The 17,445-nt window shown below is 37.4% G+C and overlaps 1 protein-coding gene across 1 annotated transcript in view; it reads left to right on the top strand.

The window, feature by feature from the left end:
• The window catches only part of LOC137309551 (mucin-2-like), a 165,151-nt gene that overhangs the window by 88,984 nt on the left and 58,722 nt on the right, over positions 1-17,445 (top strand). Inside the window, exons 13-18 of the mRNA XM_067977696.1 lie at positions 1,789-1,944; positions 4,159-4,314; positions 10,968-11,123; positions 13,098-13,223; positions 15,917-16,354; positions 16,607-17,224. Of these exons, the coding sequence (XP_067833797.1) occupies positions 1,789-1,944; positions 4,159-4,314; positions 10,968-11,123; positions 13,098-13,223; positions 15,917-16,354; positions 16,607-17,224 (1,650 nt within the window). The remainder of the gene's footprint in view (positions 1-1,788; positions 1,945-4,158; positions 4,315-10,967; positions 11,124-13,097; positions 13,224-15,916; positions 16,355-16,606; positions 17,225-17,445) is intronic.

Raw genomic sequence — 17,445 nt, 5'->3', positions numbered from 1 at the left:
CCCTCAATGTAAATACAGTATCTGATAATCCCCTCAGTGTAAATACTGTATCTGAGAATCCACTCAGTGCAAATACAGTTAGTGATGATCCCCTCAGTGTAAATACAGGAACTGATAATCCCCTTAGTGTAAATACAGCAACTGATAATCCCCTCAGTGTAAATAGAGTAACTGATAATTACCTCAGTGTAAATATAGTAACTGATAATCCCCTCAGTGCAAATACAGCAACTGATAATCCCCTCAGTGCAAATACAGTAACTGATAATCCCCTCAGTGTAAATACAGCAACTGATAATTACCTCATTGTAAATACAGTAACTGAGAATCCCCTCAGTGTAAATACAGTAACTAATAATCCCCTCAGTGTAAATACGGTAACTGATAATCCCCTCAGTGCAAATACAGTAACTGATAATCCCCTCAGTGTAAATACAGTAAATGATAATCCCCTCAGTGCAAATACAGCAACTGATCATAACCTCATTGTAAATAAAGTAACTGATAATCCCCTCAGTGTAAATATAGCAACTGATAATCACCTCAGTGTAAATGCAGTAACTGATAATCCACTCAGTGCAAATAGAGTAACTGATAATCCCCTCAGTGTAAATACAGCAACTGATATTCACCTCAGTGTAAATAAAGTAACTGATAATCCCCTCAGTGTAAATACAGTTACTGATGATCCCCTCAGTGTAAATACAGTAACTGATAATCCCCTCAGTGTAAATACAGCAACTGATAATCACCTCAATTTAAATACAGTAACTGATAATCCCCTCAGTGTAAATACAGTAACTGTTAATCCCCTCAGTGAAAATACATTAACTGTTAATCCCCTCAGTGTAAATACAGTAACTGTTAATTCACTCAGTGAAAATACAGTAACTGATGATCCCCTCAGTGTAAATACAGCAACTGATAATCACCTCAGTGTAAATACAGTAACTAATAATCCCCTCAGTGTAAATACAGTAACTGTTAATCCCCTCAGTTAAAATACAGTAACTGATAATCCCCTCAGTGTAAATACAGCAACTGATAATCCCCTCAGTGTAAATACAGTAACCGTTAATCACCTCAGTGTAAATACAGTAACTGATGATCCCCTCAGTGTAAATAAAGTTACTGATGATCCCCTCAGTGTAAATACAGCAACTGATAATCCCCTCAGTGTAAATACAGTAACTGTTAATCCCCTCAGTGTAAATACAGTTACTGATAATCCCCTCAGTGTAAATACAGTAACTGATAATCCCCTCAGTGTAAATACATTAACTGTTAATCCCCTCAGTCTAAATACAGTAACTGTTAATCCCCTCAGTGTAAATACAGTTACTGATGATCCCCTCAGTGTAAATACAGTTACTGATGATCCCCTCAGTGTAAATACAGCAACTGATAATCACCTCAGTGTAAATACAGCAACTGTTAATCCCCTCAGTGTAAATTCAGGAACTGAGAATCCCCTCAGTGTAAGTACAGTAACTCATAATCCCCTCAGTGTAAATACAGTAACTCATAATCACCTCAGTGTAAATACAGGACCTGATAATCATCTCAGTGTAAATACAGTAACTGATAAACCCCTCAGTGTGTTTACACTAACTGATAATCCCCTCATTGTAAATACAGTAACTGATAATCCCCTCAGTGTAAATACAGTAACTGATAATCCCCTCAGTGTAAATACAGCAACTCATAATCCCCTCAGTGCAAATACAGGAACTGATAATAACCTCAGTGTAAATACAGTAATTGATAATCCACTTAGTGTAAATACAGGAACTGATAGTCCCCTCAGTGTAAATACAGCAACTCATAATCCCCTCAGTGTAAATACAGGAACTGATAATCCCCGCAGTGTAAATACAGGAACGGATAATCCTCTCAGTGTAAATACAGTAACTGATAATCCCCTCCGTGTAAATACAGTAACAGGTAATCCCCGCAGTGTAAATACAGTAACTGATAATCCCCTCAGTGTTAATACAGTAACTGATAATCCCCCCAGTGTTAATACAGTAACTGATGATTCCCTCAATGTAAATACAGTAACTGATAATCCCCTTTGTGTAAATACAGTAACTGATAATTCCCTCAGTGTTAATACAGTAACTGATGATCCCCTCAGTGTAAATACAGTAACTGATAATCCCCTCAGTGTCAATACAGCAACTGATAATCCCCTCAGTGTAAATACAGCAACTGATTATCTCCTCAGAGCAAAGAAAGGAACTGATAATCCCCTCAGTGTAAATACAGCAACTGGTAATCTCCTCAGTGTAAATACAGTAACTGACAATCCCCTTTGTGTAAATACAGTAACTGATGATCCCCTCAGTGTAAATACAGTAACTGATAATCCCCTCAGAGTAAATACAGTAACTGATAATCCCCTAAGTGTAAATACAGCAACTGATAATCCCCTCAGTGCAAATACAGCAACTGGTAATCTCCTCAGTGTAAATACAGTAACTGACAATCCCCTTGGTGTAAATACATTAACTGATGATCCCCTCAGTGTAAATACAGTCACTGATAATCCCCTCAGTGTAAATACAGTAACTGATAATCCCCTTTGTGTAAATACAGTCACTGATAATCCCCTCAGTGCAAATACAGCAACTGATAATCCCCTCAGTGCAAATACAGCAACTGATAATCCCCTCAGTGTAAATACAGTAACTGATAATCCCCTCATTTTAAAAACAGCAAATGATAATCCCCGCAGTGTAAATACAGTAACTGATAATCCCCTCAGTGTAAATACAGCAACTGATAATCCCCTCAGTGTAAATACAGTAACTGATAATCCCCTCAGTGTAAATTCAGTAACTGATAATCCCCTCAGTGTAAATACAGTTACTGAAGATCCCCTCAGTGTAAATACAGTAACTGATAATCCCCGAAGTTTAAATACAGTTACTGAAGATCCCCTCAGTGTAAATACAGTAACTGATAATCCCCGAAATTTAAATACAGTAACTGATAATCCCCCCAGTATAAATAGAGTAACTGGTAATCCCCTCAGTGTAAATACAGTTACTGATAATCCCCTCAGTGTAAATACATTAATTGATAATCCCCCCTGTGTAAATACAGTAATTGATAATCCCCTCAGTGTAAATACAGTAACTGATAATCCCCTCAGTGTAAATACAGTAACTGATAATCCCCTCAGTTTAAATACGGTAACTGATAATCCCCTCAGTGTAAATACAGTAACTGATAATCCCCTCAGTGTAAATACAGTAATTGATAATCCCCTCAGTGTAAATACAGTAACTGATCATCCCCTCAGTGTAAATACAGTAACTGATAAACCCCTCAGTGTAAATACAGTAATTGATAATCCCCTCAGTGCAAATACAGCAACTGATAATCCCCTCATTGCAAATGGAGCAAATGATAATCCCCTCAGTGTTAATACAGTAACTGATAATCCCCCCAGTGTTAATACAGTAACTGATAATCCCCTCAGTGTAAATAGAGTAACTGATAATCCTCACAGTGTGAATACAGTAACTGATAATCGCCTCAGTGTAAACGCAGTAACTGATAATCTCCTCAGTGCAAATAAAGTAACTGATAATCCCCTTTGTGCAAATACAGTAACTGATAATCCCCTTAGTGTAAATACAGTAACTTATAATCTCCTCAGTGTAAATACAATAACTGATAATCCCCTCAGTGTAAATACAGTAACTGATGATCCCCTCAGTGTAATTACAGTAACTGATAATCCCCTCAGTGTAAATACAGCAACTGATAATCCCCTCAGTGTAAATACAGCAACTGTTAATCCCCTCAGTGTAAATTCAGGAACTGAGAATCCCCTCAGTGTAAGTACAGTAACTCATAATCCCCTCAGTGTAAATACAGTAACTCATAATCACCTCAGTGTAAATACAGGACCTGATAATCATCTCAGTGTAAATACAGTAACTGATAAACCCCTCAGTGTGTTTACACTAACTGATAATCCCCTCATTGTAAATACAGTAACTGATAATCCCCTCAGTGTAAATACAGTAACTGATAATCCCCTCAGTGTAAATACAGCAACTCATAATCCCCTCAGTGCAAATACAGGAACTGATAATAACCTCAGTGTAAATACAGTAATTGATAATCCACTTAGTGTAAATACAGGAACTGATAGTCCCCTCAGTGTAAATACAGCAACTCATAATCCCCTCAGTGTAAATACAGGAACTGATAATCCCCGCAGTGTAAATACAGGAACGGATAATCCTCTCAGTGTAAATACAGTAACTGATGATCCCCTCCGTGTAAATACAGTAACAGGTAATCCCCGCAGTGTAAATACAGTAACTGATAATCCCCTCAGTGTTAATACAGTAACTGATAATCCCCCCAGTGTTAATACAGCAACTGATGATTCCCTCAATGTAAATACAGTAACTGATAATCCCCTTTGTGTAAATACAGTAACTGATAATTCCCTCAGTGTAAATACAGTAACTGATGATCCCCTCAGTGTAAATACAGTAACTGATAATCCCCTCAGTGTAAATACAGGAACTGATAATCCCCTCAGTGTAAATAAAGTAACTGATTATCTCCTCAGAGCAAAGAAAGGAACTGATAATCCCCTCAGTGTAAATACAGCAACTGGTAATCTCCTCAGTGTAAATACAGTAACTGATAATCCCCTTTGTGTAAATACAGCAACTGATAATCTCCTCAGTGTAAATACAGTAACTGATAATCCCCTTTGTGTAAATACAGTAACTGATGATCCCCTCAGTGTAAATACAGTCACTGATAATCCCCTCAGTGTAAATACAGTAACTGATAATCCCCTTTGTGTAAATACAGCAACTGATAATCTCCTCAGTGTAAATACAGTAACTGACAATCCCCTTTGTGTAAATACAGTAACTGATGATCCCCTCAGTGTAAATACAGTAACTGATAATCCCCTCAGAGTAAATACAGTAACTGATAATCCCCTAAGTGTAAATACAGCAACTGATAATCCCCTCAGTGCAAATACAGCAACTGATAATCCCCTCAGTGTAAATACAGTAACTGATAATCCCCTCATTTTAAAAACAGCAACTGATAATCCCCGCAGTGTAAATACAGTAACTGATAATCCCCTCAGTGTAAATACAGCAACTGATAATCCCCTCAGTGTAAATACAGTAACTGATAATCCCCTCAGTGTAAATTCAGTAACTGATAATCCCCTCAGTGTAAATACAGTTACTGAAGATCCCCTCAGTGTAAATACAGTAACTGATAATCCCCGAAGTTTAAATACAGTTACTGAAGATCCCCTCAGTGTAAATACAGTAACTGATAATCCCCGAAATTTAAATACAGTAACTGATAATCCCCCCAGTATAAATAGAGTAACTGGTAATCCCCTCAGTGTAAATACAGTTACTGATAATCCCCTCAGTGTAAATACATTAATTGATAATCCCCCCTGTGTAAATACAGTAATTGATAATCCCCTCAGTGTAAATACAGTAACTGATAATCCCCTCAGTGTAAATACAGCAACTGATAATCCCCTCAGTTTAAATACAGTAACTGATAATCCCCTCAGTGTAAATACAGTAATTGATAATCCCCTCAGTGTAAATACAGTAACTGATAATCCCCTCAGTGTAAATACAGTAACTGATAAACCCCTCAGTGTAAATACATTAATTGATAATCCCCCCTGTGTAAATACAGTAATTGATAATCCCCTCAGTGCAAATACAGCAACTGATAATCCCCTCATTGCAAATGGAGCAAATGATAATCCCCTCAGTGTTAATACAGTAACTGATAATCCCCCCAGTGTTAATACAGTAACTGATAATCCCCTCAGTGTAAATAGAGTAACTGATAATCCCCACAGTGTGAATACAGTAACTGATAATCGCCTCAGTGTAAACGCAGTAACTGATAATCTCCTCAGTGCAAATAAAGTAACTGATAATCCCCTTTGTGCAAATACAGTAACTGATAATCCCCTCAGTGTAAATACAGTAACTGATAATCCCCTCAGTTTCAATACAGTAACTGATAATCCCCTTTGTGTAAATACAGGAACTGATAATCTCCTCAGTGCAAATAAAGTAACTGATAATCCCCTCAGTGTAAATACAGTAACTGATAATCCCCTCAGTGTTAATACAGTAACTGATAATCCCCTTTGTGTAAATACAGTAACTGATAATCACCTCAGTGTAAATACAGGAACTGATAATCCCCTCAGTGTAAATACAGTAACTGATAATCCCCTCAGTGTAAATACAGTAACTGATAATCCCCTGAGTGTAAATACAGGAACTGATAATCCCCTCAGTTTAAATACAGTAACTGATAATCACATCAGTGCAAATACAGCAACTGATAATCCCCTCAGTGTAAATACAGCAACTGAGAATCCCCTCAGTGTAAATACAGTAACTGATAATCCACTCAGTTGAAATACAGTAACTGATAATCGCCTCAGTGTAAATTCAGGAACTGATAATCACCTCAGTATAAATACATTAACTGAGAATCCCGTCAGTGTAAATACAGTAACTGATAATCACCTCAGGGTAAATCAGTAACTGATAATCCCCTCAGTGTAAATACAGCAACTGATAATCGCCTCAGTGTAAATACAGGAACTTTTAATCACCTTAGTGTAAATACAGTAACTGATAATCCCCTCAGTGTAAATACAATTACTGATAATCCCCTCAGTGTAAATACAGTAACTGAGAATCCCCTCAGTGTAAATACAGTAACTGATAATCCCCTCAGTGTAAATACAGTTACTGATAATCCCCTCAGTGTAAATACAGTAACTGATGATCCGCTCAGTGTAAATACAGCAACTGATGATCCCCTCAGTGTAAATACAGTAACGGAAAATCCCCTCAGTGTAAATACAGCAACTGAGATTCCCCTCAGTGTAAATACAGGAACTGATAATCCCCTCAGTGTAAGTACAGCAACTGATAACCACCACATTGTAAATACAGTAACTGATAATCCCCTCAGTGTAAATACAGTAACTGATAATCACCTCAGTGTAAATACAGCAACTGATAATCACCACATTGTAAATACAGTAACTGATAATCCCCGCAGTTTAAATACAGTAACTGATAATCCCCTCAGTGTAATTACAGTAACTGATGATCCCCTCAGTGTAAACACAGCAACTGTTAATCCCCTCAGTGTAAATACAGTAACTGATGATCCCCTCAGTGTAAATACAGTAACTGATAATCCCCTCAGTGTAAATACAGTAACTGATAATCCCCTCAGTGTAAATACAGTAACTGATAATCCCCTCAGTGTAAATACTGTATTTGAGAAACCACTCAGTGCAAATACAGTAACTGATGATCCCCTCAGTGTAAATACAGTAATTGTTAATCCCCTCACTGTAAATACAGTAACTGATAATCCCCTCAGTGTAAATACAGTAACTGATAATCCCCTCAGTTTAAATACAGTAACTGATAATCCCCTCAGTGTAAATAGAGTAACTGATAATCCCCTCAGTGTAAATACAGCATCTGATAATCCCCTCAGTGTAAATACAGTAACTGTTAATCCCCTCAGTGTAAATACTGTAACTGAGAATCCCCTCAGTGTAAATACAGTAACTGATGACACCCTCAGTGTAAATACAGGAACTGATGATCCCCTCAGTGTAAATACAGTTACTGATGATCCCCTCAGTGTAAATACAGTTACTGAGAATCCCCTCAGTGTAAATACAGTTACTGATGATCCCCTCAGTGTAAATACAGTTACTGAGAATCCCCTCAGTGTAAATACAGTTACTGATAATCCCCTCAGTGTAAATACAGTAACTGAGAATCCACTCAGTGCAAATACAGTAACTGATAATCCCCTCAGTTTAAATACAGCAACTGACGATCCACTCAGTGTAAATACAGTAACTGATAATCCCCTCAGTGTAAATACAGTAACTGATAATCCCCTCAGTGCAAATACAGCATCTGATAATCCCCTCAGTGCAAATACAGTAACTGATAATCCCCTCAGTGTAAATACAGTTAATGATAATCCCCTCAGTGTAAATACAGCAACTGATAATTACCTCATTGTAAATACAGTAACTAATAATCCCCTCAGTGTAAATACAGCAACTGATAATTACCTCATTGTAAATACAGTTTCTGATGATCCCCTCAGTGTAAATACAGTTACTGATGATCCCCTCAGTGTAAATACAGTTACTGATAATCCCCTCAGTGTAAATACAGCAACTGATAATTACCTCATTGTAAATACAGTAACTGAGAATCCACTCAGTGTAAATACAGTAACTAATAATCCCCTCAGTGTAAATATAGCAACTGATAATTACCTCATTGTAAATACAGTTACTGATGATCCCCTCAGTGTAAATACAGTTACTGATGATCCCCTCAGTGTAAATACAGTTACTGATGATCCCCTCAGTGTAAATACAGCAACTGATGACACCCTCAGTGTAAATACAGTTACTGATGATCCCCTCAGTGTAAATACAGTTACTGATGATCCCCTCAGTGTAAATACAGTTACTGAGAATCCCCTCAGTGTAAATACAGTTGCTGATAATCTCCTCGTTGTAAATACAGTTACTGATAATCCCCTCAGTGTAAATACAGTAACTGATAATCCTCTCAGTGTAAATACAGGAACTGAGATTCCCCTCAGTGTAAATACAGTAACGGATAATCCCCTCAGTGTAAATACAGCAACTGAGATTCCCCTCAGTGTGAAGACAGGAACTGATAATCCCCTCAGTGTAAATACAGGAACTGATAATCCCCTCAGTGTGAATACAGTTACTGATGATCCCCTCAGTGTAAATACAGGAACTGATAATCCCCTCAGTGTAAATACAGTAACTGATAATCCCCTCAGTGTGAATACAGTTGCTGATGATCCCCTCAGTGTAAATACAGCAACTGATAATCATCTGAGTGTAAATACAGCAACTGAAGATCCCCTCAGTGTAAATACAGTAACTGATAATCCCCTCAGTGTGAATACAGTTACTGATGATCCCCTCAGTGTAAATACTGGAACTGATAATCCCCTCAGTGTAAATACAGTAACTGTTAATCCCCTCAATGTAAATACAGTACCTGATAATCCCCTCAGTGTAAATACTGTATCTGAGAATCCACTCAGTGCAAATACAGTTAGTGATGATCCCCTCAGTGTAAATACAGGAACTGATAATCCCCATAGTGTAAATACAGCAACTGATAATCCCCTCAGTGTAAATAGAGTAACTGATAATTACCTCAGTGTAAATACAGTAACTGATAATCCCCTCAGTGCAAATACAGCAACTGATAATCCCCTCAGTGCAAATACAGTAACTGATCATCCCCTCAGTGTAAATACAGTAAATGATAATCCCCCCAGTGTAAATACAGCAACTGATAATTACCTCATTGTAAATACAGTAACTGAGAATCCCCTCAGTGTAAATACAGTAACTAATAATCCCCTCATTGTAAATACGGTAACTGATAATCCCCTCAGTGCAAATACAGTAACTGATAATCCCCTCAGTGTAAATACAGTAAATGATAATCCCCTCAGTGCAAATACAGCAACTGATCATAACCTCATTGTAAATAAAGTAACTGATAATCCACTCAGTGCAAATAGAGTGACTGATAATCCGCTCAGTGTAAATACAGCAACTGATATTCACCTCAGTGTAAATACAGTAACTGATAATCCCCTCAGTGTAAATACAGTTACTGATGATCCCCTCAGTGTAAATACAGTAACTGATAATCCCCTCAGTGTAAATACAGCAACTGATAATCACCTCAATTTAAATACAGTAACTGATAATCCCCTCTGTGTAAATACAGTAACTGTTAATTCACTCAGTGAAAATACAGTAACTGATGATCCCCTCAGTGTAAATACAGCAACTGATAATCACCTCAGTGTAAATACAGTAACTAATAATCCCCTCAGTGTAAATACAGTAACTGTTAATCCCCTCAGTTAAAATACAGCAACTGATAATCCCCTCAGTGTAAATACAGCAACTGAAAATCCCCTCAGTGTAAATACAGTAACCGTTAATCACCTCAGTGTAAATACAGTAACTGATGATCCCCTCAGTGTAAATAAAGTTACTGATGATCCCCTCAGTGTAAATACAGCAACTGATAATCCCCTCAGTGTAAATACAGTAACTGTTAATCCCCTCAGTGTAAATACAGTTACTGATAATCCCCTCAGTGTAAATACAGTAACTGATAATCCCCTCAGTGTAAATACATTAACTGTTAATCCCCTCAGTGTAAATACAGTAACTGTTGATCCCCTCAGTGTAAATACAGTTACTGATGATCCCCTCAGTGTAAATACAGTTACTGATGATCCCCTCAGTGTAAATACAGCAACTGATAATCACCTCAGTGCAAATACAGCAACTGTTAATCCCCTCAGTGTAAATACAGGACCTGATAATCATCTCAGTGTAAATGCAGTAACTGATAAACCCCTCAGTGTGTTTACACTAACTGATAATCCCCTCATTGTAAATACAGTAACTGTTGATCCCCTCAGTGTAAATACAGTTACTGATGATCCCCTCAGTGTAAATACAGTTACTGATGATCCCCTCAGTGTAAATACAGCAACTGATAATCACCTCAGTGCAAATACAGCAACTGTTAATCCCCTCAGTGTAAATACAGGACCTGATAATCATCTCAGTGTAAATGCAGCAACTGATAAACCCCTCAGTGTGTTTACACTAACTGATAATCCCCTCATTGTAAATACAGTAACTGATAATCCCCTCAGTGTAAATACAGTAACTGATAATCCCCTCAGTGTAAATACAGCAACTCATAATCCCCTCAGTGCAAATACAGGAACTGATAATAACCTCAGTGTAAATACAGTAATTGATAATCCACTTAGTGTAAATACAGGAACTGATAGTCCCCTCAGTGTAAATACAGCAACTCGTAATCCCCTCAGTGTAAATACAGGAACTGATAATCCCCGCAGTGTAAATACAGGCACGGATAATCCTCTCAGTGTAAATACAGTAACTGATAATCCCCTCCGTGTAAAAACAGTAACAGGTAATCCCCGCAGTGTAAATACAGTAACTGATAATCCCCTCAGTGTTAATACAGTAACTGATAATCCCCCCAGTGTTAATACAGTAACTGATGATTCCCTCAATGTAAATACAGTAACTGATAATCCCCTTTGTGTAAATACAGTAACTGATAATTCCCTCAGTGTAAATACAGTAACTGATGATCCCCTCAGTGTAAATACAGTAACTGATAATCCCCTCAGTGTAAATACAGGAACTGATAATCCCCTCAGTGTAAATAAAGTAACTGATAATCTCCTCAGTGTTAATACAGTAACTGATGATCCCCTCAGTGTAAATACAGTAACTGATAATCCCCTCAGTGTCAATACAGCAACTGATAATCCCCTCAGTGTAAATATAGCAACTGATTATCTCCTCAGAGCAAAGAAAGGAACTGATAATCCCCTCAGTGTAAATACAGCAACTGGTAATCTCCTCAGTGTAAATACAGTAACTGATAATCCCCTTTGTGTAAATACAGCAACTGATAATCTCCTCAGTGTAAATACAGTAACTGATAATCCCCTTTGTGTAAATACAGTAACTGATGATCCCCTCAGTGTAAATACAGTCACTGATAATCCCCTCAGTGTAAATACAGTAACTGATAATCCCCTTTGTGTAAATACAGCAACTGATAATCTCCTCAGTGTAAATACAGTAACTGACAATCCGCTTTGTGTAAATACAGTAACTGATGATCCCCTCAGTGTAAATACAGTAACTGATAATCCCCTCAGAGTAAATACAGTGACTGATAATCCCCTAAGTGTAAATACAGCAACTGATAATCCCCTCAGTGCAAATACAGCAACTGATAATCCCCTCAGTGTAAATACAGTAATTGATAAACCCCTCATTTTAAAAACAGCAACTGATAATCCCCGCAGTGTAAATACAGTAACTGATAATCCCCTCAGTGTAAATACAGCAACTGATAATCCCCTCAGTGTAAATACAGTAACTGATAATCCCCTCAGTGTAAATTCAGTAACTGATAATCCCCTCAGTGTAAATACAGTTACTGAAGATCCCCTCAGTGTAAATACAGTAACTGATAATCCCCGAAGTTTAAATACAGATACTGAAGATCCCCTCAGTGTAAATACAGTAACTGATAATCCCCGAAATTTAAATACAGTAACTGATAATCCCCCCAGTATAAATAGAGTAACTGGTAATCCCCTCAGTGTAAATACAGTTACTGATAATCCCCTCAGTGTAAATACATTAATTGATAATCCCCCCTGTGTAAATACAGTAATTGATAATCCCCTCAGTGTAAATACAGTAACTGATAATCCCCTCAGTGTAAATACAGTAACTGATAATCCCCTCAGTTTAAATACGGTAACTGATAATCCCCTCAGTGTAAATACAGTAACTGATAATCCCCTCAGTGTAAATACAGTAATTGATAATCCCCTCAGTGTAAATACAGTAACTGATAATCCCCTCAGTGTAAATACAGTAACTGATAAACCCCTCAGTGTAAATACATTAATTGATAATCCCCCCTGTGTAAATACAGTAATTGATAATCCCCTCAGTGCAAATACAGCAACTGATAATCCCCTCATTGCAAATGGAGCAAATGATAATCCCCTCAGTGTTAATACAGTAACTGATAATCCCCCCAGTGTTAATACAGTAACTGATAATCCCCTCAGTGTAAATAGAGTAACTGATAATCCCCACAGTGTGAATACAGTAACTGATAATCGCCTCAGTGTAAACGCAGTAACTGATAATCTCCTCAGTGCAAATAAAGTAACTGATAATCCCCTTTGTGCAAATACAGTAACTGATAATCCCCTAAGTGTAAATACAGTAATTTATAATCTCCTCAGTGTAAATACAATAACTGATAATCCCCTCAGTGTAAATACATTAACTGATGATCCCCTCAGTGTAATTACAGTAACTGATAATCCCCTCAGTGTAAATACAGCAACTGATAATCCCCTCAGTGTAAATACAGGAACTGATAATCCCCGCAGTGTAAATACAGGAACGGATAATCCTCTCAGTGTAAATACAGTAACTGATAATCCCCTCCGTGTAAAAACAGTAACAGGTAATCCCCGCAGTGTAAATACAGTAACTGATAATCCCCTCAGTGTTAATACAGTAACTGATAATCCCCCCAGTGTTAATACAGTAACTGATGATTCCCTCAATGTAAATACAGTAACTGATAATCCCCTTTGTGTAAATACAGTAACTGATAATTCCCTCAGTGTAAATACAGTAACTGATGATCCCCTCAGTGTAAATACAGTAACTGATAATCCCCTCAGTGTAAATACAGGAACTGATAATCCCCTCAGTGTAAATACAGCAACTGGTAATCTCCTCAGTGTAAATACAGTAACTGATAATCCCCTTTGTGTAAATACAGCAACTGATAATCTCCTCAGTGTAAATACAGTAACTGATAATCCCCTTTGTGTAAATACAGTAACTGATGATCCCCTCAGTGTAAATACAGTCACTGATAATCCCCTCAGTGTAAATACAGTAACTGATAATCCCCTTTGTGTAAATACAGCAACTGATAATCTCCTCAGTGTAAATACAGTAACTGACAATCCGCTTTGTGTAAATACAGTAACTGATGATCCCCTCAGTGTAAATACAGTAACTGATAATCCCCTCAGAGTAAATACAGTAACTGATAATCCCCTAAGTGTAAATACAGCAACTGATAATCCCCTCAGTGCAAATACAGCAACTGATAATCCCCTCAGTGTAAATACAGTAATTGATAATCCCCTCATTTTAAAAACAGCAACTGATAATCCCCGCAGTGTAAATACAGTAACTGATAATCCCCTCAGTGTAAATACAGCAACTGATAATCCCCTCAGTGTAAATACAGTAACTGATAATCCCCTCAGTGTAAAATCAGTAACTGATAATCCCCTCAGTGTAAATACAGTTACTGAAGATCCCCTCAGTGTAAATACAGTAACTGATAATCCCCGAAGTTTAAATACAGATACTGAAGATCCCCTCAGTGTAAATACAGTAACTGATAATCCCCGAAATTTAAATACAGTAACTGATAATCCCCCCAGTATAAATAGAGTAACTGGTAATCCCCTCAGTGTAAATACAGTTACTGATAATCCCCTCAGTGTAAATACATTAATTGATAATCCCCCCTGTGTAAATACAGTAATTGATAATCCCCTCAGTGTAAATACAGTAACTGATAATCCCCTCAGTGTAAATACAGTAACTGATAATCCCCTCAGTTTAAATACGGTAACTGATAATCCCCTCAGTGTAAATACAGTAACTGATAATCCCCTCAGTGTAAATACAGTAATTGATAATCCCCTCAGTGTAAATACAGTAACTGATAATCCCCTCAGTGCAAATACAGTAACTGATAAACCCCTCAGTGTAAATACAGTAACTGATAATCCCCTCAGTTTAAATACGGTAACTGATAATCCCCTCAGTGTAAATACAGTAACTGATAATCCCCTCAGTGTAAATACAGTAATTGATAATCCCCTCAGTGTAAATACAGTAACTGATAATCCCCTCAGTGTAAATACAGTAACTGATAAACCCCTCAGTGTAAATACATTAATTGATAATCCCCCCTGTGTAAATACAGTAATTGATAATCCCCTCAGTGCAAATACAGCAACTGATAATCCCCTCATTGCAAATGGAGCAAATGATAATCCCCTCAGTGTTAATACAGTAACTGATAATCCCCCCAGTGTTAATACAGTAACTGATAATCCCCTCAGTGTAAATAGAGTAACTGATAATCCCCACAGTGTGAATACAGTAACTGATAATCGCCTCAGTGTAAACGCAGTAACTGATAATCTCCTCAGTGCAAATAAAGTAACTGATAATCCCCTTTGTGCAAATACAGTAACTGATAATCCCCTAAGTGTAAATACAGTAACTTATAATCTCCTCAGTGTAAATACAATAACTGATAATCCCCTCAGTGTAAATACATTAACTGATGATCCCCTCAGTGTAATTACAGTAACTGATAATCCCCTCAGTGTAAATACAGCAACTGATAATCCCCTCAGTGTAAATACAGTAACTGATAATCCCCTCAGTGTAAATACAGTAACTGATGATCCCCTCAGTGTAAATACAGTAACTGATAATCACCTCAGTGTAAACACAGCAACTGATAATCCACTCAGTGTAAATACAGGAACTGATTATCCCCTCAGTGTCAATACAGTAACTGATAATCCCCTCAGTGTAAATACAGTAACTGATAATCCCCTCAGTTTCAATAAAGTAACTGATAATCCCCTTTGTGTAAATACAGGAACTGATAATCTCCTCAGTGCAAATAAAGTAACTGATAATCCCCTCAGTGTAAATACAGTAACTGATAATCCCCTCAGTGTTAATACAGTAACTGATAATCCCCTTTGTGTAAATACAGTAACTGATAATTCCCTCAGTGTAAATACAGTAACTGATAATCCCCTCAGTGTTAATACAGTAACTGATAATCCCCTCAGTGTTAATACAGTAACTGATAATCCCCTTTGTGTAAATACAGTAACTGATAATCCCCTCAGTGTTAATACAGTAACTGATAATCCCCTTTGTGTAAATACAGTAACTGATAATCCCCTCAGTGTAAATACAGCAACTGATAATTACCTCAGTGTAAATACAGTAACTGAGATTCTCCTCAGTGTAAATTCAGTAACTGTTAATTACCTGACTGTAAACACAGTAACTGATAACCCCGCACTTCAACTACAGTAACTGATAATCCCCAAAGTTTAAATACAGTAACTGATAATCCCCCCAGTGTTAATACAGTAACTGATAATCCCCTCAGTGTAAATAGAGTAACTGATAATCCCCCCAGTGTGAATACAGCAACTGATAATCGATTCAGTGTAAATATAGGAACTGATAATCCCCTCAGTGTTAATAAAGTAACTGATAATCCCCCCAGTTTGAATACAGTAACTGATAATCGCCTCAGTGTCAATTCAGTCACTGATAATCCCCTCAGTGTTAATTCAGTAACTGATAATCCCCTCAGTGTTGAGACAGTAACTGATAATCCGCTCAGTGTTAATTCAGTAACTGATAATCCCCTCAGTGTTAAGACAGTAACTGACAATACCCTCAGTGTAAATCGGGTAACTGATAATCCCCGCAGTGTAAATACAGCAACTGATAATCCCCTCAGTGTAAATACAGTAACTGATAATCCCCTCAGTGTAAATACAGTAACTGATAATCCCCTCAGTGTAAATACAGTAACTGATAATCCCCTCAGTGTAAATACAGCAACTGATAATCCCCTCAGTGTAAATACAGTAACTGATAATCCCCTCAGTGTAAATACAGTAACTGATAATCCCCTCAGTGTAAATACAGCAACTGATAATCCCCTCAGTGTAAATACAGTAACTGATAATCCCCTCAGTGTAAATTCAGTAACTGATAATCCCCTCAGTGTAAATGCAGTTACTGAAGATCCCCTCAGTGTAAATACAGTAACTGATAATCCCCGAAGTTTAAATACAGTTACTGAAGATCCCCTCAGTGTAAATACAGTAACTGATAATCCCCGAAGTTTAAATACAGTAACTGATAATCCCCCCATTATAAATAGAGTAACTGGTAATCCCCTCAGTGTAAATACAGTTACTGATAATCCCATCAGTGTAAATACATTAATTGATAATCCCCTCAGTGTAAATACAGTAATTGATAATCCCCTCAGTGTAAATACAGCAACTGATAATCCCCTCAGTGTTAATACAGTAACTGATAATCCGCTCAGTGTTAATTCAGTAACTGATAATCCCCTCAGTGTAAAGACAGTAACTGACAATCCCCTCAGTGTAAATCGGGTAACTGATCATCCCCTCAGTGTAAATAAAGTAACTGATAATCCCCCCAGTGCAAATACTGTAACTGATAATCGCCTCAGGATAAATACAGTGACTGACAATCCCCTCAGTGTTATTACAGTAACTGATAATCACCCCAGTGTAAATCGAGTAACTGATAATCCCCTCAGTGTAAATACAGTAACTGATAATCTCGTCAGTGTAAATACAGTAACTGATAATCCCCTCAGTGTTAATACAGTAACTGATAATCCCCTCAGTGCAAATACAGCAACTGATAATCCCCTCAGTGTAAATACAGTAACTGATAATCCCCTCAGTGTAAATACAGCAACTGATAATCCCCTCAGTGTAAATACAGTAACTGATAATCCCCTCAGTGTAAATTCAGTAACTGATAATCCCCTCAGTGTAAATGCA

This window comes from Heptranchias perlo, unplaced genomic scaffold (genome assembly GCF_035084215.1).
Source record: "Heptranchias perlo isolate sHepPer1 unplaced genomic scaffold, sHepPer1.hap1 HAP1_SCAFFOLD_168, whole genome shotgun sequence".
In the NCBI taxonomy this organism is placed as follows: Eukaryota; Metazoa; Chordata; class Chondrichthyes; order Hexanchiformes; family Hexanchidae; genus Heptranchias; species Heptranchias perlo.
This window is presented reverse-complemented; position numbering and strand designations above follow the sequence as displayed.